The 26,930-nt window shown below is 43.4% G+C and overlaps 1 protein-coding gene across 2 annotated transcripts in view; it reads right to left on the reverse strand.

Annotated features, from left to right (window-relative positions):
* csmd2 (CUB and Sushi multiple domains 2) overlaps positions 1-26,930 on the reverse strand; it is a 1,532,573-nt gene that overhangs the window by 213,687 nt on the left and 1,291,956 nt on the right. For both annotated transcript variants that reach the window (XM_078423311.1, XM_078423310.1), the window contains 3 exons: positions 11,226-11,321; positions 9,271-9,474; positions 3,369-3,493 (listed from right to left, as the gene is read on the reverse strand). In XM_078423311.1, coding sequence (XP_078279437.1) covers positions 3,369-3,493; positions 9,271-9,474; positions 11,226-11,321 — 425 coding nt within the window. The remainder of the gene's footprint in view (positions 1-3,368; positions 3,494-9,270; positions 9,475-11,225; positions 11,322-26,930) is intronic.

Genomic DNA, 26,930 nt, shown 5'->3' on the forward strand with positions numbered 1-26,930 from the left:
CTCTTTCAAAGTTCTTATGACAAGGTTTGTGTCACTGTAATTCTTGTTTTTGTGACCAAGCAAACCTAAAAACAAAAGAATACTGATACTTTCAAAGACAAACCTCCTTACATTTCCTTATATTCATCTGTTGTTTCATCCAATGGAGTCATCCCTTTCCTTTTAGTTTAGTTTAGTTTAGAGATACAGCGTGGAAACAGGCCCTTCGTCCCATTGAGTCCACATCGACCAGCGATCCCCACACATTACCACTATGCTACACAAACTAGGGACAATTTACATTTATACCAAGCCAATTAACGTACAAACCTGTATGTCTTCGGAGTGTGGGAGGAGACCGAAGATCTCGGAGAAAACACACGCGGTCACGAGGAGAACGTACAAACTCCGTACAGACAAGCACCCATAATTAGGATCAAACCCGGGTCTCTGGTATTGTAAGGCAGCAACTCTACCACTGCACTACCACTTGACTTTGGTCAACTCTACCACTGCACTACCACTACCACTTAACTTTGGTCAGGCTTATTCCACCAGTTGAAAACTCTGTGCAACTGCATTGCAGCAATTGTCCTTTTTCCATAATGTAACAAATATTTTTCATATTTTATTTTCATATTTCAGATACAGCGCGGAAACAGGCCTTTTCGGCCCACCAAGTCCGCACCGCCCAGCGATCCCCGCACATTAACACTATCCTACACACACTAGGGACAATATTTTACATTTTACCCAGTCAATTAACCTACAAACCTGTACGTCTTTGGAGTGTGGGAGGAAACCGAAGATCTCGGAGAAAACCCACACAGGTCACGGGGAGAACGTACAAACTCCTTACAGTACAGCACCCGTAGTCAGGATCGAACCTGAGTCTCCGGCGCTGCATTCGCTGTAAGGCAGCAACTCTACCGCTGCGCCACCGTGCCGTACATCGTGCCGTACACCGTGATGTACAATGACTGTACATCAAACACAAAAACTGTAGCAAAGTGATATTTGGCCCTATATCGGTCCTGTAGTGGTTCACTGGGAGACTTGTTCTATAACGTCATCGTGGAGCTTGCACCTTTTCTTATTTCTGAGCTGGATGGAATATTCTGGAGCTCATTTTTTATTTCCAGAATATTCCATCCAGCTCAAAAATAAGAAAAGGTGCAAGCTCCACGGTGCGGTTATACAACAAACCTCCCAGTGAACCACTGAAGATAGAGAGAGAGGTGGTGGAAAGATAGAAAAGCAACAAGTTTGGTGTAATGGGTGGCTTTAATTTTCCCAATATTGACTAGGTCTTCCTTAGTGTCAGAGGCTTCGATGGGGCAAAATTTGTTAGGTTCATTTTTGTGGTTTTCTTGAAACCGCACGCAGATTTTCCAAGCATGCAATTGGCCATACCAGACCTTATAATAGGAAATGAGCCCGTCGATTGGAATTTTGGGAGCATTTTTTAGAGCATTTTGGGAATAGCGATGATAGCTTTATAAGTTTTAAGGCTATGGATAAGACTGGACAATGGGGGAATGTGCTGAATTGGGGGAAATTGTTAAATCAGGGAAAGGAAAATGACAACAGTATTAGACAGGAACAGTGGAAAGTAGATTAGGAGCGTCCCTTATTTGGTTTAGTTCACATTCATCCCGTGGAAGTTGTTTAAATGCCAGCTAGTCAGAATTCAGGCCCAACCTGTTCCCGTGAAGAAGAAAAACAAGGATGGCCAAGTTCAGGTACTTTGATATTTTAAATTTAGTCAAAAAAGGAAAAAAGAAGCATATGTGTAGTTTAGGAAGTTGAAATTGGACAGAGCCCTTGAGGAATATAAAGAAAGCAAGAACAAAGTTCAACAGGGAGATGGAAGGCCATAAAAACAAGAGAGTGGCTAGGGAAAGATTGATCCACTCAAGGAGAAAAGAGTGAATTTATGCTTGGAACCGGAGATGATGGGAACGTACTAAATGAATAATAGACTATCCCAGGATATTAAGGGAGACAACAGAGCAGATTTCTGAGACCTTGAAAGCGATCTTCGTGACTTTTTAGCCATAAGTGATATCCCAGAGGACTGGAAAATAACCAATGTTATCCCATTATTTGAGAAGGGGAACAGGGATAACCCAACAAATTATAGACTAGTGAGCTTCATAACTAAGGTAGGGAAATCAATGGATATTCCTAGGGGTGACATTTATTTGGATGAAGCTGAGAGGAGAGACCTGAGAGAAGTACAAACAATTATGAGAGGCAAGGGTGGTGTAGACAGTCAAAAGCTTTTTCCCAGCTGGATATGTCAAGGTAGAAGGCATAGGTTTAAGATGAGAGGGGCAAAATGTAAAAGAGATGTGCAGGGCATGGTTTTTATATGGAGAGTGGTGGGAGCCTGGAACACGCTGCCAGTGGTGATGGGAGAGGAAGATACTTTAGAGACATTTAAGAGGCTTTTAGAGAGGTACATGTGTATGAAGGGAATAGAGGGATATGGATTATGTGCAGGCAGAGAAGATTCATTTAAATTGGTATCATGTTTGGCACAGACATTGTGGGCCTGAGGGCCTGTTCTGTGAGGTGTTCTATGTTCTATGCAAGTGATAGATTTAAGGGCCTGTCCCGGTTACGCGATTTTTAAGGCGACTGCCGGCAACTGTCAAAGTCGTAGCAGATCGCCAAAATTTTCTTTTATCCACCGACAATGACCACGACAACAACCATGGCCGAGTCAGGTTGATACAAGTAACTTTTTTTGTGAAACTAGCACCTGGCTAAGAGATTGCACCGTCTTCGGAAACATCGCGAAATTCCCACGCTTACCTGACCGTCAAACCGTCACCTCCAATCTACCTGTCAAATGTCCTGACCGTAAATAAATTGGTTAAACAAAACTATCTTCGGGTATCTTCAAATGCCTTTTCTTAATTTAATATTACGTGCTTCTAAATGCATCTGTGACAACCTAGCAAACCTGGGGACAGCATTCGACAGCGCCCGCAATAAGCTACGATACCTGGCGACAAGCCAGCTGTCGCCAAGAAATTTCTATCTGGAAAAATTTTCCGTGACACGCCGAGATCCGCTACGATTCATTGAAGACTCCTCACGATCATGCCCACGACACCCCGGCGAACGTTCGGCGACAGCCTAGTCGCCGGCAGTCCCTTAAAATCACCTAAGTGCGACAGGCCCTTTATCCAGCAATAGGTGACCCGTTGAGGCCAAATATCAATTTTTCAAGCTGCAAACAGTTGTACATATTGTAAACATTTAAAGTCAATACTTTAGGGCAGAATTCAAAGTGTGCTTCTTTATAAAGAGTGAGCAGGTTCCTGCTGGTGCATTTAAAATCAATTGTCATCTGTCCTTCATACAATATTAATAGATACCTGAATGCCAGCTCCTTCCGGGACTTTGATTTTCCATAAACAGTTCAGGCTGTTCTGATAAGGATCGGGAAAACCCGGTGATAGAATTGTGCCTTTTCGCCTAGTGAGATTTCCTCCACAAGGAACTGACAAGAGAAAGATGAACCGGTTTCATTAAGACTGAATACGAAGAGAAGTATATCTCTCATGTAAAGACACTTAATGTGGTCTTGTATCAATATTTCCTCCAGTTTGGTCATAAATCCCTGAACAAGTTAATATTGGTTTACAATGTTTAACTGCTTATCAAATCAAATGTCCAAAATAATGCAATGATGTTTCTACAAAGGAAGAAATATTTTTTTTAAAACAATATTTACTTTTTTCTTCACTGGGTGACCTTTTAAATTTTTTTTTTCAAAGTAAAGAACAGCCTACACACACCATGATATTATGTACTAAATCATCTGTCAGAGCTGAACACAGAGCACTTTTATTGGAGACATTACCCACTGAGATAATACAAATTATTACTACATCAGGTCTGTCTAACCCCTGCACAAATAATGCTTTGCAACACTGTGTCATAAACAAAAAAATTAGTTTAATAAGTTAACACCTAAAGAAGAGACTTCGCCAGATTATAGCATTTTCCACTAAAATATGGGGATAATTCATAGTTCAATAAATTTTCTGTAGGTTCAGCTCGACACATTGTAATATTTTCCATGACATACAATACAATACAATATATCTTTATTGTCATTGTACAAGGGGTACAACGAGATTGGGAATGCGCCTCCCATACAATGCAATACATTAATTAGCTCGTCAGTATTAATTTAAACAACCCAATGAAACAAATTGGAACATGAGATCTTGCATGAGTAAGATGAGTCAATAAAATGAGAGGAGTTGGTCAAATGAGAGGAGTTAAAGGATGTAAGTTTCAATTAAAGGATAATAGGGTTGGGAAATGAAACAAAACAAGATCGCAGGTGAGGGTTAGAGTTACAAATAAGCCATAAACACAGGCCGAGCAAAAGGAAGACTGCCTTCGACACCCCAACTAAGAGGCATGTTATTTCAATACCACTACAGTTGCACCATAGAAAGCAAACGGTCGGGTTGCATCTCAGCTTGGTTTAGGGATGGATTTACCCCAGAGCGCAAGAAATTGGAGAGAGTTTTGGATGCAGCCCAGTCCATCCCACAGGCCAGACTCTACACCACTGACTTCACTGCCATTTCATGCTGCCTCGGGAAAGCAGCCAATATGATCAAAGACCGTTCCCACCCCAGAAAATAGGGAAGCTTGAAAGAGGCATCACCAAACTCAAGAACAGCTTTCTCCCCTCTGTTATCAAGCTTTTGAACAGTCCTTCCATTAGCGAGGGTACTGTCCGATTCACCTCTACCCCATTATGGACTTCGGACTTTGACTCTGGAACCGTTGCACAATAATGCTGAAAACTACATTCCGCACTTTGTATCTTTTCTTCGCTTCACTTACTCTACTTGAGTTTTGCTTGCTTGTATTTATGTAGAGTATTATCTGATTTGATGGTATAACATGCAAAGCAAAGCTTTTCACTGCATCTTGGTACATGCGACAATAATAAACCTAACCTAACCTAAACCTGAAGTGTTCAGATACTCTGATGAAGACCTGCTTCAGTGTTGGGCATTGTTGGGTATTCTGTGGCATTGTCCTCTGTGCTGACTTTGTGACTGCATTCATCAAATGTGAGGAGAATCAAGATTTCAATCCAGGAACCATGGTGCCAATTGCAATATATAATGGAGTTTGCAGGCTCCATTTTCACCTTCCTTAGCTTATGGACACATTCTATCTGAACACTGTGGAACAATGATAATGACGATCTGGGATAGATGTTTCTACATTTTAAACAGGAATTTAAATAGGTCACCACTTAAAAGGCAAGTAGATTCTTATATGACATATATGCTTTATGATTTATTTACATGAAAAAACAACAGAATAGAAGTAGCAAGAGTCTACTTGTCCCTGTTGCTGTTTCCCTATTTTATACAATCATATCTGATCCTCTAACGCAAGTCCACTTTCCTGCCTGATCCCTGTATCTGATGACTCCTTCAGTGTGCAAAACCTATCAAATCTCAGCAATGAATATATTGAATGTTTGAGCATTCAAGCTCTCTGGAGCAGAGTTTAAATGATTTACAATCCTCTAAGTAACAACATTTTCCCTCTTCTCAGCTGTAGATGGCTGTTCTTTTATCCTGAGAATATATCTCCCCGTTCTTATTCCCCCATCCTGAGGAGACAGGATCTTTGTGCTTACTCTGCCAATCTCCCTCGGAATGGTAAACGTTTGAAAGGGATCACTTCTCGTTCTCGTGAATTGTAGTGATTTTAAATCAATCTTCCTCAGTCTTTCCTCACAGCACGTAACCTTCTTCCCGGGAATCACACCACGCCACACTGGCTCAGTGCGGTTAGATCTGTCGACAACCCCTGCAGTCCAAAAGGTCTCCTGCAGGGTCACTGTGCAGTGTGGCAATTTTTCTTCAATGAGGCCAAGGTCCATTGAACTGGCCCTACTGAGATGCCATAGCACATTTTGCACCATGCAATGCACAAGGGAAAATATGGGCTCAGGGACATGATGAGAGGTTATCTGCCTGGAACATAGTCAGAGCCTGGTGCAGCAGAAGGCAGGGCATATCTTGGGATGGCTTACAGGGCAATACGCTCCTTAAAGAATATGTTATGGGGGAAGGTGGTGTCTGGCAGATACAGATAACTGATTATGACTGGCACGTTGCAGATTCATAGAGAAATTCATAAAGAAATTCATGCAGTTATACTTAATGGAAACTCCCCTTCAGCCCAACTTGCCTTTCAAGATGCCTAAGCTAATCTCAGTTGCCTGCACCAGGTCCCTACCCCGTGTACACCTACCCAAATGTTTGTAAACATTGTACTTGCACTTGCCTCTGCCACTTCCTCTGGCAGCTCGTTCCATGTATCCAACTACCTCTGTGTGAAAAACTTGTTCCTCGGGTTCCCTTTAAAAATCTTCTTTCGCTCCCCTACTCCTGGAAAGATATGTTGTACCTACCCTATCGATACCGTTCATTAATTTTATAGACATCTGTAATGTCACCACTCAGCCTTTTTTGCTCCAGAGAAACCGATCCAATCTCTCCTTACAACTAATACCTTCAAGCCATCTTATCTGCATGCATTCTCACCGAATTACTCCCTTCCTCTCACCTGGAAAACACAAAAACTTCCAAATGTGGCCTCAGCAACATTTTGTACAATTGTCCCAATTACTGTGCTCAGTGGAGACACAAGAAACTGCAGATGCTGGAATCTTGAGCAAAAAGCAAAAGGCTGGAGGAACTGAAGAGGTCAGGTTGCATCTGTGGATGGAGTGGACAAATGACCGTCCAGGTTGCAACCAGACTGATGGATTGGGGGGGAGGGGGGGGAAGAGAGGCAAGAATAGGGAAAGCCTGGCATTGGATAGGTGGTTACAGGTGAGGGCAGTGGTGATGAGCAGATGGATGGTGTAAGTAACAAAGACTAAAAGTGAAAAGAAAACAAGAGGGTATCAAATAAGGAAAGGAGAAGGCTTTGCATTTGGCAAGCTCCCAAAATGGGGCTTTCTACTCTAGTATATCTATCTCCTCTTTCTTCAGAAATCATGGCTTCCCCAATGCTGTTGTGGACGGATCTCTTACCCATGTCTTCTCTGCATCCCACAGTTCTGTTTTCACCCCACCTCCCCCCACATGGAACAAGGATAGAGTTCCCCTGGTCCGCACATTTCACCCCAACAAACGCCGCATCAAACATATCATTCTCCGACGTTTCCATCGCCTTCAATGTGATTTTACCACCAATGACGTCTTCCCACTTCCCACCCACGTCCCTTACTGCTGCCCATAGAGATCACTCTGCCCGTAACTCCTTATTCTGCTAATCTTGTCCCGCTCCACCCCCCATCCTCCAGGCATTTCCCCCTGCAACCACAGGACCTGTAACATCTGTGCCAACATCTCCTCTCTCACGTCTATCCAGGGATGCCAGCACCCTTTCCAGTTTAGGCAGAGGTTTATGCGCACCTCTTCCAACCTAGTCTATCGGGTTCAGTGTTCCCAATGTGGCCTCCTTTACATCAGTCAGATCAAGCGTAGACTGGTTCACCAAACACTTGTGCTATGTCTGCCAAGGCCTGCTGGATCTCCCAGTTGCTAACCATTTTAATTCCTCTTCCCATTTTCATAACAACCTTTCTGTTGCCTGGTCTCCTCTTACCAAAGATTTCACATTTTGAAATATTTAATTTCCACTAATACCCCCACTGCAACTCTCTGTTTCCCCCTTCCCCTAATGCAAACACATTTCCCCCATCATTTCCCACCACCCTAGTCACCCTGCTCCTTTTCCCACCACTATACAATCTGAGTCCCATATTTCCCTTTTATCCCCCTTCTTTCCCCTCACCCCAGTCCCCTTCCACCCATATCCCTCCCTCTGGCTTTACAATTCCCTCCTCTTTCTCTTTTCTTATCTGACACCCTTTTGACTCCTTTTCATCTCTGCCTTTGTCACTTATTCCGTCGATTTGGCAATCACCCCCTCACCTATCACTTGCCAGGCTTTGCCCCACCCCATCTCTCTTTTCCAGCTTTATCCTGTCTACTCCATCAGTCCAACAAGGGGTCCCAATCTGAAATGCCTTCTGTCCATTCCCTCTCCAGAGACTGCCTAAACAACTCCAGCCTTTTGTTTTTTTGCTCTTGTACCCAATGCCACAGCCAATGAAGGCAAGCAGATACTGTTCACCCGTGTTTCCACTTTCAGGGAACTATGTACTTTTTCCCTTTGGTCTCTCTGCTCAACAACACTCTCCAGGGCCCTACCATTCATTGTATAAACCTTGGCCTAATTTCACTTCCCATATTGGTTCATGACTCTTGCCAGAGTTAAACTCCACCTGCATTTCCTTGCCACAATTTTCTGTTGCAAACGTTCACATTGCAGTCCAGAAAATAAGAAAACAGATGTTGTTCTTTATTTAAAGCATTGTTTTTCTACCTGCATATATTAGTGCCACCTCAAAAACTGTCACCGAGCTACTAAAGTGCAAATCCTAAAATATACTGACTGACATTTAACTCCACAGAAACAGTTTTTAACATTCAATCCAACTCAATGATGTTAATGTAAGAGTTCTGGCAGATTGGTTAACCACACGGGATTACGTTGCTGAGTTCTAACTTGTCCTAATGTACACCAGCAGGAATGTTCAGAGCAGGAATGATGGGCCAAGATCAGCACATGTTAGAGGCAGCAACTGTGGAGCAAATCAGGCTGCTTCCTAAACTTTACAGCGTAGGAAGGCACTGCAGATTCTGCTTTACAGCGAACACAAATAACTGGAGTAACTCAGCGGGTCAGGCAGCATCGCTGAAGAAAAGGAATAGGTGATGCTTCAAATCGAAACCCTTCTTCAGACTGAGAGTCGGGGAGAGGGAAACCACAGGTATGAATAGGTACAGAACAAATCAGAGCCGGCACCGATGACCAAGAAAAAATGGAGCCCACAATGGTCCATTGTTGGCTGTGGAAGAGGTGATAACGAACCGACAGTTTAGCTCATCATTGGACAGATTCCAAAACCACTGGTGGGTATAAATAAGTTAATGAGAATAGGCTTTATTCAGATCTAAGAAAAATTCATAATGTTTACAATATTAAATGCAACAATTACTAATCTACCAGTCATCTTCTGATGGCCTTACATTATTCAATATTTAAATCCTTGCAATAATTCCTTAGATTGGTTTATGAAGTGTTTTCCGAGTTTAACCACTGGCGATAACAAGTTACTGGTAAGAAATCTACCACCTTTTGATCACTTACCTGAACAGCTCGGAGATGAGTCATTCCACTGTGCCAAGGCATCAAGCACAGCCTGGCATTTTATGTTCTGGGAACCCTGAAGGGCGTAGCCTGGGTCGCATTCAAAGCGGATAATGGCCCCAACAGCAAAATCATTTCCAATTCTTCTGCCATACCTTGGTTCTGGTACGGAGCTGCACTGAGTGGCACTTGTGCGCGGCACAGCTGTAGATGAATGAATGGAATAACTCAAAATTCATCATCAAACAATGGAAAGGATTCAAGCAAAAAAAAAACGAGAAGGTACAAATGAAAATCTTTCCACGACCCAGAAAAGCTCTTTCTATGCAAACCAGCAACCTAAACACAATGTAATCAATAAATCATTTTTGAATCTATATAAACAACATCTAGAATACAAATTTTATATTTCATTAAGTTTTCATAGCTCCAGTCCACAACAGAAAAGTTATATGTGGATGTTTATGCAAATGCACACCGACCATGGGCAGGTAAAGGACAGGATGCAATAGAAATCACAGTGGGTGAGAACATTGCATTCAGAACCCCTCTGAAACCTGCACTAAGCTATTCCAGATTAACGTTGACTCCTCTCAGCATTGAGTATTTTGTTGGAGGAAAGTTTCGGTCAGTCTTGGCAGACTGGGTAAGCCCTGAAGAGGCAGACCCCCTCACAGATCGGCCTTCCCACTCAGGGCCCGAGCAATACCTGTCTACTCACGGCCTAGTAATACCTAGAGTCATAGAGTCAAAGAGTGATACAGCTTGGAAATAGGCCCTTTGACCCAACATTCCCACACTGGCCAACATGTCCCAACTCCAATAGTCCCACCTGCCTGCGCTTGGTCCACATCCCTCCAAACCTGTCCTATCCAGGTACCTGTCTAACTGTTTCATAAACATTGTGATAGTCCCAGCCTCAACTACCTCCTCTGGCTGCTTGCTCCATACACCCACCACCCTTTGTATGTAAAAGGTACCCCTCAGATTCCTATTAAATCTTTTCCCCTTCACCTTGAACCTCTGTCATCTGGTCCTCGATTCCCCTACTCTGGGCAAGAGATTCTATGCATCTACCTGATTTATTTCTCTCTTGATCTTATACATCTATATTAGATCACCCCTCATCCTCCTGCACTCCAAAGACCCAGCCTACTCAACCTCTCCCTATAGCTCAGGCCCTCTAGTTCTGGCAACATCCTCGTAAATCTTCTCTGAACCCTTTTAAGCTAGACAACATCTTTCCTTAAACATGGTGCCTAGAACGGAACGCAATACTCTAAATGCGGTCTCCTGTCTTCTCAGGGCCTAGTAATACCTGCCCAGGGCCCTCCCCATGCTAGTTAGCAGGGTTTGAAGACCATCAGATGCTGGGTTTCTCCAAACAGGGAAGTGAATGACCCTAGAGACCGAAGTCGGGAGCTCCGAGCTGTACGAAGTTCAACAAGCCCCGACCCGGGGTAGATCACCCGGCGCGAGGAGCCGAGATCCCCTCCCCCCAATGCAGGAGCTTGATCGCCCTGACGAGGAAGGCCCGCTGCCGGCTATGGGAGTCAAGATCGTCCCGTCAACGGAAGGTTAGAGGCCCCCGACTGCTGGAGGACAAAGAAGGGAGAGATTGTACCTTTTGTCGCCTTCCATCACAGTGAGGAATGCAGAGGAGTCACTGTGGTAGATGTTCATGTTAAAATGTATTTTGTGTGTCCTGTTGCTTTTTATTGTTATGACTGTGCGGCAAATGAAATTCCTCCTATGTTGCAAAACATACTTGGCTAATAAAGTACGAATGTGATTGTGATTGATTGTGATCGTTCCACTTGCCTATCTTTTATCATGGTTAGTCCGTGACTTGAATCAATGAAGTTCGGTCACATCAATCATACAGTTTCACAAATGAACATGGTTAATTTATGCTTTAAATCGAAACACTCGACAAAACGCTTCGGGAAGCCTACCTTGATAAACAAAGTGAAACCCATGGGCTGTGGCATGACTCTTGGCACTGAACTTCATCAGTACTTGATTGGAGGTGGCCAAGGGCAAAGATTCCCCTGTGATAATTGAGGAAAGAATTAGAAAAATATGAAGATCAACACAGTTGGAGCGATTCCTGAAACATCAAAAAAGTAACATGAACCAGCAAGCGGCATTTTTGAACCAAAAGATTTCCTTGCCTTCCTGCTGTTTGATCCATTTGTTTGTGTAATATCAGCTTGAGGAAGAGATAAAACGCAATAGTGGGGAAATCAGCCTTTATTACCAAACGTTCTGCAAAAATTTACAACACATTTCTTATCCATAACGGTTCAGCCACGTCACGCAAAACCTTAAAGCAGGTTTGCAAGGTAAAAGTTGGCAACTTCCCACTCAGAACCTTGTTTGCTTCTCACATTCAAATGATCAATAAATTCCAAAGGCATTCTCTCATTAATGTCAAAGATCAATTATATTGCTGAACAATCCCTAAAGTAAAATGCGTGAGACAGAAAGGTTAAGAGAGGTGAAAATATTTCTGGTCTCAGGTATTTTACATTCACATACAGTTAGGGAAAGGCAAGCTCCATTAGCTCTTTAAAATTTGTACCTGCCAGATGCTGGTCTGGAGAGTCTCACACACACTGTGTCTGGCATCCTGAAGCCTGAGAGCCCTTCATCGCTCACCATCCTTGATGGATGCGGCTTCAGCTCATTCCATAAGCAAACTTTTCAGTCCATCGGCTGCGCAAGACTCCCCCGCTCAATAATATATTTATTAAATATTGACACCTGCTATAACTTGCCATGATGGCATCATAAGTCTTACAGCAATTAAATCTGTTTATGAAAAAACACTGTGTAGCTTTCAGACCTGCATCATTTCAACTCGATTTTATATCCCCTGCATTCATTTCTCCCTCCCACAGACCATCACTAACTTGCTTGATACAGGCAATTGCTATTTGAGACCAATACATGCAGCTTGGAAATTCAAGCTCAATCTTTTCCAGCCATTCACTTCACCCGATAGATTGCCTGATTAGTTAACACTCTGCCTAAGAAATGTGGGTGGCATGGAGAGGTAGCAAGCAGAGCCTCAGAATCACAACACCAGAGAGTCTGGTTCAGTTCTGATCTTGATTGCTGTCTGTGTGGTGTTTGCATGTTCTCCCTGTGACTGTGTATGTTTCCTCTGGCTGCTACTGTTTCCTTTCACATTTTAAAGATGCACAGGTTAGCCACTGGAAATTGCCTTTTGTGTGCAGTGAGTGTTTAGAGTTTTAGAGTTTAGAGATTCAGCGCGGAAACAGGCCCTTCGGCCCACCGAGTTCGCACCGACCAGCGATCCCCGCACATTAACACCACCCTACACACACGAGGGACAATTTTACACATGCACCAAGCCAATTAACCTACATACCTGTACATCTTTGGAGTGTGGAAGGAAACCAAAGATCTCGGAGAAAAAAACCCATGCCGTCTCAGGGAGAACGTACAAAGTCCGTACAGACAGCCATAGTCGGGATCGAATCTGGGTTTCCGGCGCTGCAAGCACTGTAGGGCAACAACTCTACCACTGCGCAACACGTGGCTGCATGGTAGAACCTGGAAAGCGTTGATACGAATATAGGCTGTCCCTAGATTGCAGATGCCCAAGATAAGGACATTCACACATATGATTGAATTCATACATATGATAGTAAATTCAGACGTTTGATGCATGCAGATACTATATACTCGTTGCTATGAACAGCAGGACTTGTTTCCCATCTGAGTCTCTCCACTTTTAGTAGTTATTTTTTCTTAGCAGTCTTAGTTCAGTTTGGTTTATTGTCACGTGTACAGTGAAAAGATTTAGTTGCTAACCAGTCAGTGGAAAGACAATACATGATTACAATCGAGCCGTCCACAGTGTACATAATGTGAATAATGTGAATAACATTTAGTGCAAGATAAAGTCCAGTATAGTCTGATCAGAGATAGTGCAAGGGTCTACAAAGGGGTAGATAATTCCTCAGAACTGCTCTCTGGTTGTTGATAGGATGGTTCAGTTGCCTAATAACAGCTGGAAAGAAATTGTCCCTGAATCGAGAGGTGTGCGTCTTCACACTTCTGTACCTTTTGCTGATGGAATTTGCCGCATGTGCTTTTGATGGCATTCATTGCAATATTCTGGTGGTATGATTACCATATTGAGTGATATTGTGTACTTTTCAACATATGGACTAAATCAACTTATGGACATTATAAAAACAGAACCTGTTCATAAACCGAGGATAGTCTGTACGGGTTAAACAATAAATGGGATTAACATAGGAGTAGTGTAAATGGGTGATAGACACAAGAAGCTGGAGTAACTCAGCGGGTCAGACGGCATCTCTGGAGAAAAGGAGCAGGTGACGTTTCGGGTCGAGACCCTTCTTCAGATGCAATGGGTTCCAAATGGGTGATTGGTGATTAGCATGGACTCAGTGGGCCGATGTGTCTGTTTCTGTGCTGTATTTCTCTGTGACTCTATGTCTGTCATTTCGATGCTACAAGGACGGGAGAAAATAATCGGTGCAAGTGAAGTCAACAGACATCGCTGTCCGAATGCCCGTGAAGTCATTGTAAAAAAGGACACAATTACCATTGACAACCTCTTGGCCAGAAACACGAATGACTTCACCTCCCTCGACCTTTTCATTTCACACAAGTTATTTTGGGGATTGTTCAGCAATGTAATTACCCTTTGACACACAGGAGAGAATTCGGCTGGAATTTATTAATTGTCTGAGTGACAAGTATATTTTTGCAAATGCTTTGGGAATTTGCATTCATTAAGATGAAGGATTTTATTGCAATTAAATTGAACTTTATCTCAATTTTATACAAAATTTGGCAGGACACTAGCGTTGCACTGGCTCAGAGAGGCAGTAAACTTCTGATTAAAAGGATAAAGACGTTTTGCAACTGTAAATAAGTGCTTCCGGTGTTAATTGAGAAAATGCAAACAATGCATCAATTATTCATTGAGGTGGATTGAAACCAAGAACAGTACAGCACAAGAACAGGCCCTCCAGCCTCACAGCATCTGTGTTGACCAAATTACACCAACTCCATCTGCCTACACATGATCCATACACCCCCCCATTCCCTCCATGTTCATGTGTTATCTGAATTCCTCTTAAACATCACCATCATATCTGTTTCCATGACTTTCCTTGACAGTATATTCTGGGCATCTACCAATGTCTGTAAAACAAAAACAGCCTTGTACGTCTCCTTTAAATTTCTGTGTAAAAAAACGTGCCTCAAACATCTCCTTTAAACTTTCCCGCCCTCACCTTAAAACTATTCCAGGTGACATTTCCACCCTGGGGAAAAAAATAACTTTAACTGCCTACCTGCCCCTATGCTCAATTATGTAATTATAATCATATAAACATCTCAGGTCACCCTTCAGCCTCCAATGCTGCAGAAAAATCAATCCAAAGTTTGTTCAAACTCTCGTTACAGCGAACACTCTCCAGTCCATGTAACAACCTGGTGAATCTTCTTTTGCACCTTCCTTAAATTATCGACATCCTTCCTCTAATAGACAATAGACAATAGACAATAGGTGCAGGAGTAGGCCATTCAGCCCTTCGAGCCAGCACCGCCATTCAATGCGATCATGGCTGATCACTCTCAATCAGTACCCCGTTCCTGCCTTCTCCCCATACCCCCTCACTCCGCTATCCTTAAGAGCTCTATCCAGCTCTCTCTTGAAAGCATCCAATGAACTGGCCTCCACTGCCTTCTGAGGCAGAGAATTCCACACCTTCACCACTCTCTGACTGAAAAAGTTCTTCCTCATCTCCGTTCTAAATGGCCTACCCCTTATTCTTAAACTGTGGCCCCTTGTTCTGGACTCCCCCAACATTGGGAACATGTTGTCGGAGTCCAACCTGACTTTTGCACGGGCATTTGAAATCGCCCTCAGCATGGAGACTGCGGAGAGAGACACGCAGCAGCTGCGGGGACACGAGGTACGTCCGAACCAAGTGCATAAAGTGGATGCGCACACGGTTAAGCAAACGGGGAGGAACTGCCATAGATGTAACGGCAAAAATCACAGCCCACAGGTGTGTCGCTTTAAAGATGCAAAGTGTTACAACTGTGGTAAAACCGGGCATATTAAAAGGGCATGCAGAGGAAAAGTGGCGGCGGCACCGACACAGAGCAGATATAAACGACAGACTGATAAAAACACAAAGTATGTGGAGGCGGAGGAAATAGTGTTGCCAATGTTTTCATTAGTAAATGGCAACAACTGTAAACAAGCATACCGGGCATGTTTTGTGGTTAATGGCAAAGAAGTCAAACTAGAAATTGACACCGGAGCTGCCGTGAGCATTATCTCAGAGGAGTTGTTCCAGACCACCTTTTTAAAGCAAGCACTAGGGCTTGCTGAAGTCACACTGAAGACATACACAGGGGAGGTTATTCCTGTGTTGGGACAGTTTGAAGCCACTGTCAAATATGAGAGTCAGAGTGAGCAGCTACCAATGATTGTGGTAAAGGGAGCAGGACCAGCTTTGTGTGGAAGGAACTGGTTAAAAAAGCTCACCTTAAACTGGAAAGAAATTAAACATGCCAGTGACAAGTCTTATCAGGAAGACATAAAGCATATTAAGGAGATGCCTCACCTGACATCAATACAGGATGTACTGGAGTTACACGCTGAAGTGTTTAAAGATGAACTTGGCACTCTGCGTGATGTCAAAGCAACAATTCTGGTGGAACCAGGGGCCCGCCCAAAGTTTTGCAAAAGCCGTCCACTACCATTTGCCATGAAAGCACGAGTGGAGGCTGAATTGGACCGACTGGAAAAGGCCAACATAATTACTCCAGTCAAACATAGTGAATGGGCAGCACCCGTTGTTCCTGTTGAAAAAAAGGACCATACCATCCGTCTGTGTGGAGATTACAAACTCACTGTAAACCAAGCTGCCACTACAGAGACTTATCCCTTGCCACGGATAGAGGAGTTGATGGCAACCCTCAGTGGAGGAAAGGTGTTTTCAAAGATTGACCTCGCCTCAGCGTACCAGCAGGTACTTCTGGAGGAAGAATCAAAAAAACTGTTGACCATTAACACACACCGAGGCTTATTTGTCTATAACAGACTGGCTTTTGGTGTGAGCGCAGCACCCTCCATCTTCCAAAGAATCATGGAGAACCTCATGAAAGATCTGAATGTAGTGGTGTATCTGGATGATCTCCTCATCACAGGAAAAACTGAACGAGAGCATCTGCAAAACCTGCATAAAGTGCTACAGAGACTGCAGGAGAGCGGACTGAGAGTCAGGGACTCAAAGTGTGAGTTTGGAAAGAAACAAATCGAATACTTGGGTCATGTGTTAAACAGCCAGGGCATTCAGCCGTCACCGGAGAAAGTCAGAGCAATAAAGGATGCACCAGCCCCCACCTGTGTGAAAGAGCTGAGAGCTTTCTTGGGACTAGTGAATTATTATGGACGGTTCATGCCCAACCAAAGCACCGTGCTTGCTTCCCTGTACAGGTTGCTGAAAGACCAGGTGTCGTGGGAGAGGAAAAGTCGAGAGCAGAAAGCTTTTGACAAGTGCAAATCGCTGCTCACAAGTGACAAGATCCTGGTGCACTATGACCAAAAGCTTCCTCTCACTCTGGCCTGTGACTCCTCAGCGTATGGCATTGGAGCTGTCATACAACACAAAATGCCTACAGGGGAGGAGCGCCCCATCGCCTTCTCATCACGCACATTATCCCCTGCTGAGAAGAAATATTCTCAGATTGAGAAAGAGGGACTGGCGCTCATTTTTGGTGTAAAGAAGTTTCACCAATACCTGTGGGGGAGGAAATTCAAACTTGTGACTGATCACAAACCCCTGCTAACACTGTTTGGAGAACACAAAAGCCTGCCTGCCATGGCTGCAGCTCGAATCCAAAGATGGGCAATAATTCTCTCTGCCTATGATTATCACATTGAGTACTGTGCTTCAGAGAAACATGGTAATGCAGATGGCCTCTCAAGAGTTCCGCTGCCTGACACAAACGACGCAGGGACCACAGCCATCACTGACAGCGTATACACACTGTTAACTGAACATCTTGAGCAGGCTCCACTGAACGCAGACCAAGTGGCACGTGTAACACGCACAGACAACGTGTTGTCAAAGGTGCTGAAATTTGTCATGGATGGCTGGCCTGCTGAAGTGGATGAGACTCTGAAAGCTTTCCACACGCGTAGATGTGAACTTTCAATAGAGCGAGGATGTGTCCTGTGGGGCACCAGAGTGGTGATTCCTGAAAAGTTGAGAAAAACTGTTTTAAAGGAGCTGCATTCTGGCCATCCAGGAATTGTGAAAATGAAAGCACTAACACGCAAGTACGTATGGTGGCCTAAAGTTGATGCAGAGGTGGAGCAAGTTTGCAGAGCATGTGAGTCATGTCAATTGGAGCAAAGGATGCCTCGTCAGGTGCCTTTGCATCCATGGGAATTTCCTGGCCAGAGCTGGAAAAGACTACACATAGACTTTGCTGGTCCATTTTTGGGACACACTTTCATGTTGGTGGTGGATGCTTACTCCAAGTGGTTGGAGGTGTTTAAAATGTCTAGCATCACATCACAAGCCACTATCACACGACTGAGAAGACTGTTCGCAGCTTATGGATTGCCGGAGCACATTGTCACGGATAATGGAACGCAGTTCACGTCAGAGGAGTTTAAAAACTTCATGCAGCAGAATGGAATCCTTCATTCTACAAGTGCTCCTGGTCACCCTGCCTCGAATGGCCTGGCAGAACGGTACGTTCAGTCATTCAAGGGTGGAATGAAAAAGCTGACACACACCGCAATGGATGTGGAGGACAGGGTCTCCATCTTTTTGATGCAGTATCACACCACACCAAACTGCACTACTGGTCAGTCACCTGCTGACCTGTTTCTGAACAGACACGTGCGCACCCGTCTGGATTTCATCCGTCCAGACACAGCAGCCGCTGTTCGTAAAAAACAGTACAAGCAGAAGTTTCACCATGACCTCCGTGCAGCAGACAGGTGTTTCTCAGTGGATGACCCAGTGTATTTATACAATACGGCTGGGGGAGGACGCAAATGGATTCCTGGAGTCATAGTGGATCAAACAGAACCGGTGTCTTACAAAGTACAAGGAGGAGACACCGACATCACCTACAGGAGACATGGAGATCAGCTGAGATTCAGAGTCATGGGAGATGGACTGGATCAGGACACTGAAAACTCAACCACTGACACTTCTGCACCGAGCCAACTCGCACAGCCGGAGGACATGTCATCATGCAGCGAGCCAGGGACTGTGGACCGTACAGCTGCAGCTGCTGCGCCGCTGAGTCCACGCCGATCATCAAGGGTCAGGAAGCCTCCAGACCGCTATGTCCCTTAAGCTTCTTTTTTTTTTTTAAAAGGGGAAATGTTCGGCATGAAGGACTGTTTAGTTGTTTAAGTTGTTTTCATTAATATGAACACACAGATGGACTGAGACTTGTTAAAACTACAAGAGGGTCTCTAGTGATAACAAGTAACTTTGCATAGTAGTAATTTTGGGAATGGTTATTGTTAGTAATAAGGCACTTGCTAATTTCAGTTATTTAAGATTACCTTCATTTTAAAAAGGGGGTAATGTGGTGTATTTACCATTTTGAGTATTTGTGTTTTGGCAGCTGAGCCTTGCCGTAGTTCCGGGTATAAAGCATTGTGGGATACCTGATAACACCCTCTGGTGGTGTTGAAGTAAAGCAGCCATATGTTGTATGCTAACCTGTCTCACTCGTCGATTCTTATCATAATACACCACAGTGTCCAATCCCCTAATTATCTTATATGGTTCAATAAGATCCCCCCTCATCCTTCTAAATTCCAGTGTATACAAGCCCAATCGCTCCAGCCTTTCAACATACGACAGCCCCGCCATTCCGGGAATTAACCTAGTGAACCTACGCTGCACGCCCTCCATAGCAAGAATATCCTTCCTCAAATTTGGAGACCAAAACAGCACACAGTACTCCAGGTGCGGTCTCACCAGGGCCCGGTACAACTGTAGAAGGACCTCTTTGCTCCTATACTCAACTACTCATGTTATGAAGGCCAACATTCCAATTAAAGAATTGCACACAATGCTTCATGTGTGGCCTAACCAAAGTGATATGCAGCTCTAACATGACTTCCTCACTCTTATACCCGATGCCCCAACTGATGAAGGCAAACAATCTGTATGCATTCTATCCACTTGTGTTGTCATCTTCTGGGAACTGTGGACTTGCACCCTAAGATCCCTATTCCCTAAGAAACTTTGGCACATTGAGTTGTCCCTCTCTCATCCAAGTCTCAGTAATGAATGCCACATCATATTTTCATGCACTAATCCAGGTTCAAAATTAATTTGCTTTACTTAATACGCTCCTTATATTGAAATAAACACACTTCATCCCATGATTCCAACCGCATCCATTAACCCGCTCCTGTCTGCCCTTTCTGGCAGACTTGTGTAGCATTGACCCTATCTGCCCTTCAATCCCTCCACTTGCTCTGGTTCCCCCCTTCCTGCCATGTAAGTTTAAACCCACCCAAAGTCATAAGAGTAAACCTCCCTTGCCAACCATTAACATGTGTGTCTGGTTGCAAACGTTTCACATAAAACATTGGCTTTCTTCCACTGGGGATTATCATATCATATATATACAGCCGGAAACAGGCCTTTTCGGCCCACCAAGTCCGTGCCGCCCAGCGATCCCCGTACATTAACACTATCCTACACCCACAAGGGACAATTTTTTATTATTTTTTATTTTTTTACATTTACCCAGCCAATTAACCTACATACCTGTACGTCTTTGAAGTGTGGGAGGAAACCGAAGATCTCGGAGAAAACCAACGCAGGTCACGGGGAGAACGTATAAACTCCTTACAGTGCAGCACCCGTAGTCAGGATCGAACCTGAGTCTCCGGCGCTGCATTCGCTGTAAAGCAACAACTCTACCGCTGCGCTACCGTGCCGTCAGCATCAAGCAATGAGATTATTTGATAACAGGACCAAAGTTTGACAGCGTGTTAGTTGAAAGGCAGAATTTGAATCAATCAAATTCAATTTCACCCTTTGTTTCTTTCGTGCACAAAATGAGTTAAGAAAATATTTAAATGAACAGCATCTTAAATTCTTCAAAACGCTTCCTGCCTTACAATTTTTTTTTTTGTCTGTGGTTGTTTAATGCGATGAAATAAAAATCATTATCTGGCTTAGTCTGACAATTCTGGACACTCACTGCCTTTGTTGAATTATTACAGTCCTTGTAATAAGCCAACTTGTAAAGTTGGAATAATGAGCACTTATTAAAAGAAACCACACACAGGATTACATAAAGAACTATTCTATGATTCAAAGTCCCGAAAAAATATATCAGATCAGATGATGAGTTGTTCTGAGTAGGGGAGACGTGGGTCGCAGAGACTGAATCTCAGCACCCACAATGAGCCAGCCTTAAAATCTGAGCTTTTGCTTGCTGGCAAGGCCAGTTTTAATATGTGAATGACAAAAAGATGAGCCACTAAGCCAAAGTTGCTTCACTCAGATGTTTCCAGCATGAGTTTAGTTGAAACTGAACTACTTATGCATGTAGTTACATTTCTGCAAAAAAAATCTCAACCTGGCTGAGCTGATCATCGAACTGCTATCTGTAACTCAGCCCACTGATTATCTTTGTAAAATGATTTTGAGATCAAATGTCTCGTCGGTTGTTGGTTGTCAGGATTTAAATCTAAGGCAAGATTATGATTCAAGTAGAAAGCATACTCTGGAAGGAACTGAGTGGCATCAAGGGACTAAGCACACTTTCCTAGAAATTGATTCCGAATATCATGGACTAAACACACTCTACAGAAGTGGGTCTGGACCTGAGCGACTTTTAAATTTGCTTCCATTGAAGTCGGTAGAAACAAAGAATTGCAAATGCCGGTTTATGCCAAAGATAGACATAAAGTGCTGGAGTAACTCAATGGGTCAGGCAGCATCTCTGGGGAAAAAAGGATGATCTTTTTCCTCTAGAGTTGCTGCCTGACCTGCTGAGGTAATTCAGCACTTTGTTGTCTGAGCAATGAAGTCAGTTCCATTGAAGTTGTACTTCTACTTTTCTATACTGCATTTTGAAGCACTGACTTGAGATGAATTTCTGGTAACTTTCCTTTTCTCCTTGGGAGATTTGATACAGGGCTATGGGGATTCAATTGGATGCAAGTCTTAACTCACATAGCAGGTTCTATCATGTGTTTGGAGTCTTTAGCCCAGCTGGCCATGAACATGGGTCCATTGCATAAAACCATCCATTGGTTCATTGACCTGAACATTAACACTCGTTCAGCAGAGGCTAGGTGACAGCACATTGGTGGGTCAGACTTAAATTAGTTTATTTTGATCCTTCCTATTTATACCCTAGTTGAAGGTGCATGAGGGCTCATTAGATGCCTGAAGTGGAGGAGACATCCATTCTCCAGAGCTAATTGACTTCAGCTTGATAACAACAAAAGCATTCACTTATAGAATAACAAATTGAACCATAATAAGGAAGGTGATCACCAATTCTTTGCCACTATCAGGGATATTGGTTAGATCATCCTGGCTGAAAGCCTCACTTATGGTCATGTCCAGCCAGACTAAACTATTCTGGATAGAGAAGACTGATTAAATTGACTCTCTGTGCCCAAGGCACATAACTGTTCAAATAGACTTAAATATATCTTGTAAACTTACTAAAATGTTAAAAAAAATAAAGTTGATTAAAAGCACAATTTTTTTTAAAAACACAGTAAACTAAACTTATAATAACCTTGAATCTCACCAATTAACGCACCTACCTGTATTCACCTATCACTTGCCAGGCCTTGGCCTGCCCATTATCCTTTCAACCTTTCTCCCCCTTTTCTTACAAGTCTGAAGAAGTGTCCAAATCTGAAACTTCGCCTGCCCATTCCCTCCGCAGTTCCTCGAGCACTTTTCTGTTCTAAACCGTGAATGATGTGTGAGCATGACTTTAAAGAGATTGGCTAGATAATAACATGAAGCTCACGGAGTCATCTGCGTTCCTTATTACCTTTCTGCAGTCCACATCCATATGCGATAAGGATGTTTCTATTGTGGGAGAATCTGGCACAAGGGCTCTATTTTTTTTAAAAAGGACCACCTATTTAAGAGATAAAGCAAAATCGTTTTCTCTGGGTACATTCTGTGTCTTTGGAACATATTTCCGAGAAGACTGGTGGAGGCAGAGCTTTTGAAAACATTTAAGGCAGACGTTGACTGATTCTTGGAAAGCACTGAGGTGAAAGGCTGCTGCGGGTAGTTAAGATCTGAAGTTATAACCAGATCATAAATAATTTTACAAGTTAGTGGAAAAGGCCTGAGGGGTCAACTTGACTAGTTTTTGTTTGTGCAGTCATGTGGAGGACAGATGCTCAGTCAATGAAATGTCACACACATACTAGCAGATCAAATTACACAAAACTTCAAATGGACACTCAATGATAAATATTCATCTCGGTCTGTCCCAGTACAACATATTACCATTTTGAAGAATATCAGCTCCAGGTATATTTAAGAAGAAAGTGGAGAATTTGATCCGAGATCTGTCAAGTCATATTGAGGCACAAAATGCTGGAGCATGTCTGGATAGAAGGAATGGGTGATGTTTCCAGTCGAGGCCCTTCTTCAGACTCCAGTCTTCTATGAATAAGTCAGTTCTGAATCCAGGTGATGGATGTGAGTTTTAACATGCTGGCCTTCACCAGTTAGGGAACTGAGTGAAGAGGTTGGAACATTATGTTACAGATGTATGTGACATTGATGAGACCTCACTTTGGGTATTGTCTACAGTTTTGGTCAGCCTTCTACAGGAAAATGCCATTGAGCTGGACAGAGCGCAGAAAAGATTTACGAGGATGTTGTCAGGTCTCGAGGGCCTGGGCTACAGGAATAGGTTGGGCAAGCAAAGGCCTTTATTCCTTGGAGTGTCGGAGGCTGAAGAGTGATCTTAGAGAGATGTATGAAATCATGAGGGGTGTAGATAGGGTGATTGCACACAGTCATTTTCCCAGCATATGGAGATCATGGGGAATCAAAAACTAGAGGGGATAGGTTTAAGAAGAGAGGGGAAAGATTTAATAGGAACTTGAGGGGCAATTATTTCACAGATCACAGTCCTCCAGCGTAGGTTTACTAGGTTAATTCCCGGAATGGCGGGACTGTCATATGTTGAAAGATTGGAGCGACTGGGCTTGTATACACTGGAATTTAGAAGGATGAGAGGAGATCTTATCGAAGCATATAAGATTATTAAGGGGTTGGACACGTTAGAGGCAGGAAACATGTTCCCAATGTTGGGGGAGTCCAGAACAAGGGGCCACAGTTTAAGAATAAGGCCATTTAGAACTGAGATGAGGAAAAACTTTTTCAGTCAGAGAGTTGTGAATCTGTGGAATTCTCTGCCTCAAAAGGGAGTGGAGGCCAATTCTCTGAATGCATTCAAGAGAGAGCTAGATAGAGTTCTTAAGGATAGCGGAGTCAGGGGGTATGGGGAGAAGGCAGGAACGGGGTACTGATTGAGAATGATCAGCCATGATCACATTGAATGGCGGTGCTGGCTCGAAGGGCCGAATGGCCTCCTCCTGCACCTATTGTCTATTGTCTATGATAGTGGGTATATAGAACTAGCTGCCAAAAGAACTTATTGAGGCAGGTACAATAAAAATATTTAAAAGACATTTGGGCAGATACATGAATAGGAAAGTTATAGAGGAATATGGGCGAAGTGCGGCCAAATAGGACTTGCTAAAATGGGGCAATTTGGTTGGCATGGACAAGTTGGGCTGAAGGGCCTGGTTCTGAGTTATAGAGTCATAGACCCATACAGCGTGAAACAGAACCTTCAGTCCAACTTGCACATGCCGACCAACACTATTCTACATGAGTGCCACCTGCCTGCGTTTGGCCTTTATCCTTCTAAAGATATCCTATCCACGTACCACTCTAAATGTCTTTTAAACATTGTGATAGTGCCTGCCTCAACAACATCCTCTGCTAGCTCATTCCATACACCCACCACCCTGTCGTCCTATAAGTTCCAATTAAATCTTTCCCCCCCTCACCTTAAACCTAGGTCCTCTGGTTCTTGATTCCTTCATTACTTTAAGATGGTACACTAACAAGGAGAACAATGGAACACTAAGGCTACAAAGACAATGAGAGGGAAATATAGCATTGGATAAAGATAATGGTTTTATAATGGGGGGGGGGGGGGGGTTCTGAAAGTTTCTTCAGTGGTCAAATACAATAACATGATTGGGTTTAAAACCAAAGAGCTCCCTTGGAAAGGGATGAATTTTATGACAAGAACTGACGATTCTTTGCTCTCTGCTCCTCCCAATTTTTAGTTGGAGTGTTCTCCTGCCTATTGAATAGTCGAAGCTGGACAAATTCTGCCAATGTAATGAAAGTGGAAAAATAACCCCCAGAATCTCAACAAAATTATTAATTTTAAAATTGACTCCCACACATCAACATGAGATAAGCCCAGGCACTTCCGAAGAGAATTATGAATCCTTTAACTGACAGCATTGGCCTATGATTTTTTGATTGGGGATACAGATATGAAGTTGAGATGTTCAAATCTTGAGTTCAGATGAAAACTAAGGTTCCTTTGTGTCAGGTTTATGGGGCTGTTTCAAGAGTATTCAGCTCTGCGGGCTGTGACATTGAGACAGGAAATGTAAAGGTATGTCAGCTTCAGAAATCTACAACATTCATACAAAAAGAAACCTCTGATCAAAATTCATACTCACAGAGGAGATAGCATTTGATTCATGGACTTGTTAACTTTAGAACTATTGGATATCCTGATGGAGTCAATGACATCTGTTGTTCAAGGAATGCATGTTCCGTTTGAACTAATACAATTCCTTCAAGTAACTGGCTTGCACTATGTTTTTTTAATAGCTGCTTTATATTGTACGTCTGCTTTGTCTGTGCTGCAGGTTAGATATGGAACGTATGCTTCAGCTAGATTTGTTTCCAGGCAGTGTTTTAAAAGTCATATCACAATTCTTGCTACAGAAGTCATTCAATGTCATCAGAGGCTTGAACAAGCACGCAGTGTGGCTGGGCTCCGGCTTCAGCTACTAACGCTATTAACATTCATGATCAGCAGCATTTGGCCCTGGAATAAGAAACATCTCACGAGGTTTGCATACTCTAGTTCTGAGATATGTATCGAGTTCAGTTCAGAGCAGTCGAGCATGGAGCATCTTTCCTGTTCATGGATCCTTCCAAGAAATGCATGTGTAATGTGTAACACTTGTGGCCCACTCAACTCTCTGTTCTTTTCTGCAAGCCAAGCTATTGTTACATACATCACGTTCAAGTATATCTGAGTCAATTCGCTTCAATTACTTTAATCTTTCCTGTTGATACATGATGATTAACATAATGTGCCTTTGGAGGACCAGACACGGGGGATATTGATTCTCATTAAGTTGTTCCAATTGTGCCGATGTAATTCTCAAGTTAATAACACAGAAACCTGTCCACCAGTGGGATTCTGTAGCACAGTCCCAGTATTCTGATAACCAATCTAAACAACTTCAACTTTGTATTCACGATTTGTGGTGTTATTTAAAGCATGTTTACATTGCCCTTTAATACAATTTCATGGTACGTTTTATCGGCGGCGCGAGAATCCAATTTAGATAGACCTTCAACCGACTCAGAGGTCCTGTACTGCTGTATATATTTAAATAAATATCCACAGATAAACAGACACATGAACAGACGGGAAATGGAAGGATATAGACTATACATGGGCAAATGTGCAGTTTTATTCCTCAGACGTCAGGGGGTAAAGGGCCGTTTCTGTGCTGTACCTTGTTCTATAGCTAGATTGTCCATTATAAATTGATGTATTTCAGAGAGCATGTTTTTACTTGACTGGATAAGAACACCATTCATGATGTTTGACCCACATTGGACACACTCCCCCTGTCCACATAGTTGCGCAGACCAGAAGAGAGAGGTTAAGAGCCTGTCTCACTCAGGCGATTTGTTAGGCGACTGCCGGCGACTGTCATAGTCATAGCTGGTCGCCGAAAAACCGGCGACTGGACCCCCCCCCTACGACAATGTCTATGACAAGCTACAACAACCTCCCATCTAGTCGACGTCAAGCTACCAACAACCGGCGACCCAATCGTCGCGACTTAGGACGTCCACTTACGACCGCGCCTACGATGCAGGCGACAACCTACGACAACTGAAGTCATCCTACGTCTACCCGCGACAAGCTACGACCCTGTCGGCGACAACTGAAGACAATTCACGTCATTTTGGCCTCCAGGTTTTTACGCCGGTACCTGTCGCCGGTTGACGTAGGTAGTCGCCAATGGAATTCACCGGTCAGCACCGGCGACAACCTACTTCACCTGGCGACAACCTACGACAGGCTCTACGTCAGGAGACGTCAAGCCACGATCATTGGCATGAAACCAACAGTCCCCGAAAATATTTAAACATTTTAAAATCCAGCGGCGACCAGAAAAACTCTAGGAATCTTTGGAGATGACTCACGACCAAACAGGCGACACCGCGGCAACCGTGTGGTGACAG

The sequence above is a fragment of the Rhinoraja longicauda genome, chromosome 27, assembly GCF_053455715.1.
Source record: "Rhinoraja longicauda isolate Sanriku21f chromosome 27, sRhiLon1.1, whole genome shotgun sequence".
In the NCBI taxonomy this organism is placed as follows: domain Eukaryota; kingdom Metazoa; phylum Chordata; class Chondrichthyes; order Rajiformes; family Arhynchobatidae; genus Rhinoraja; species Rhinoraja longicauda.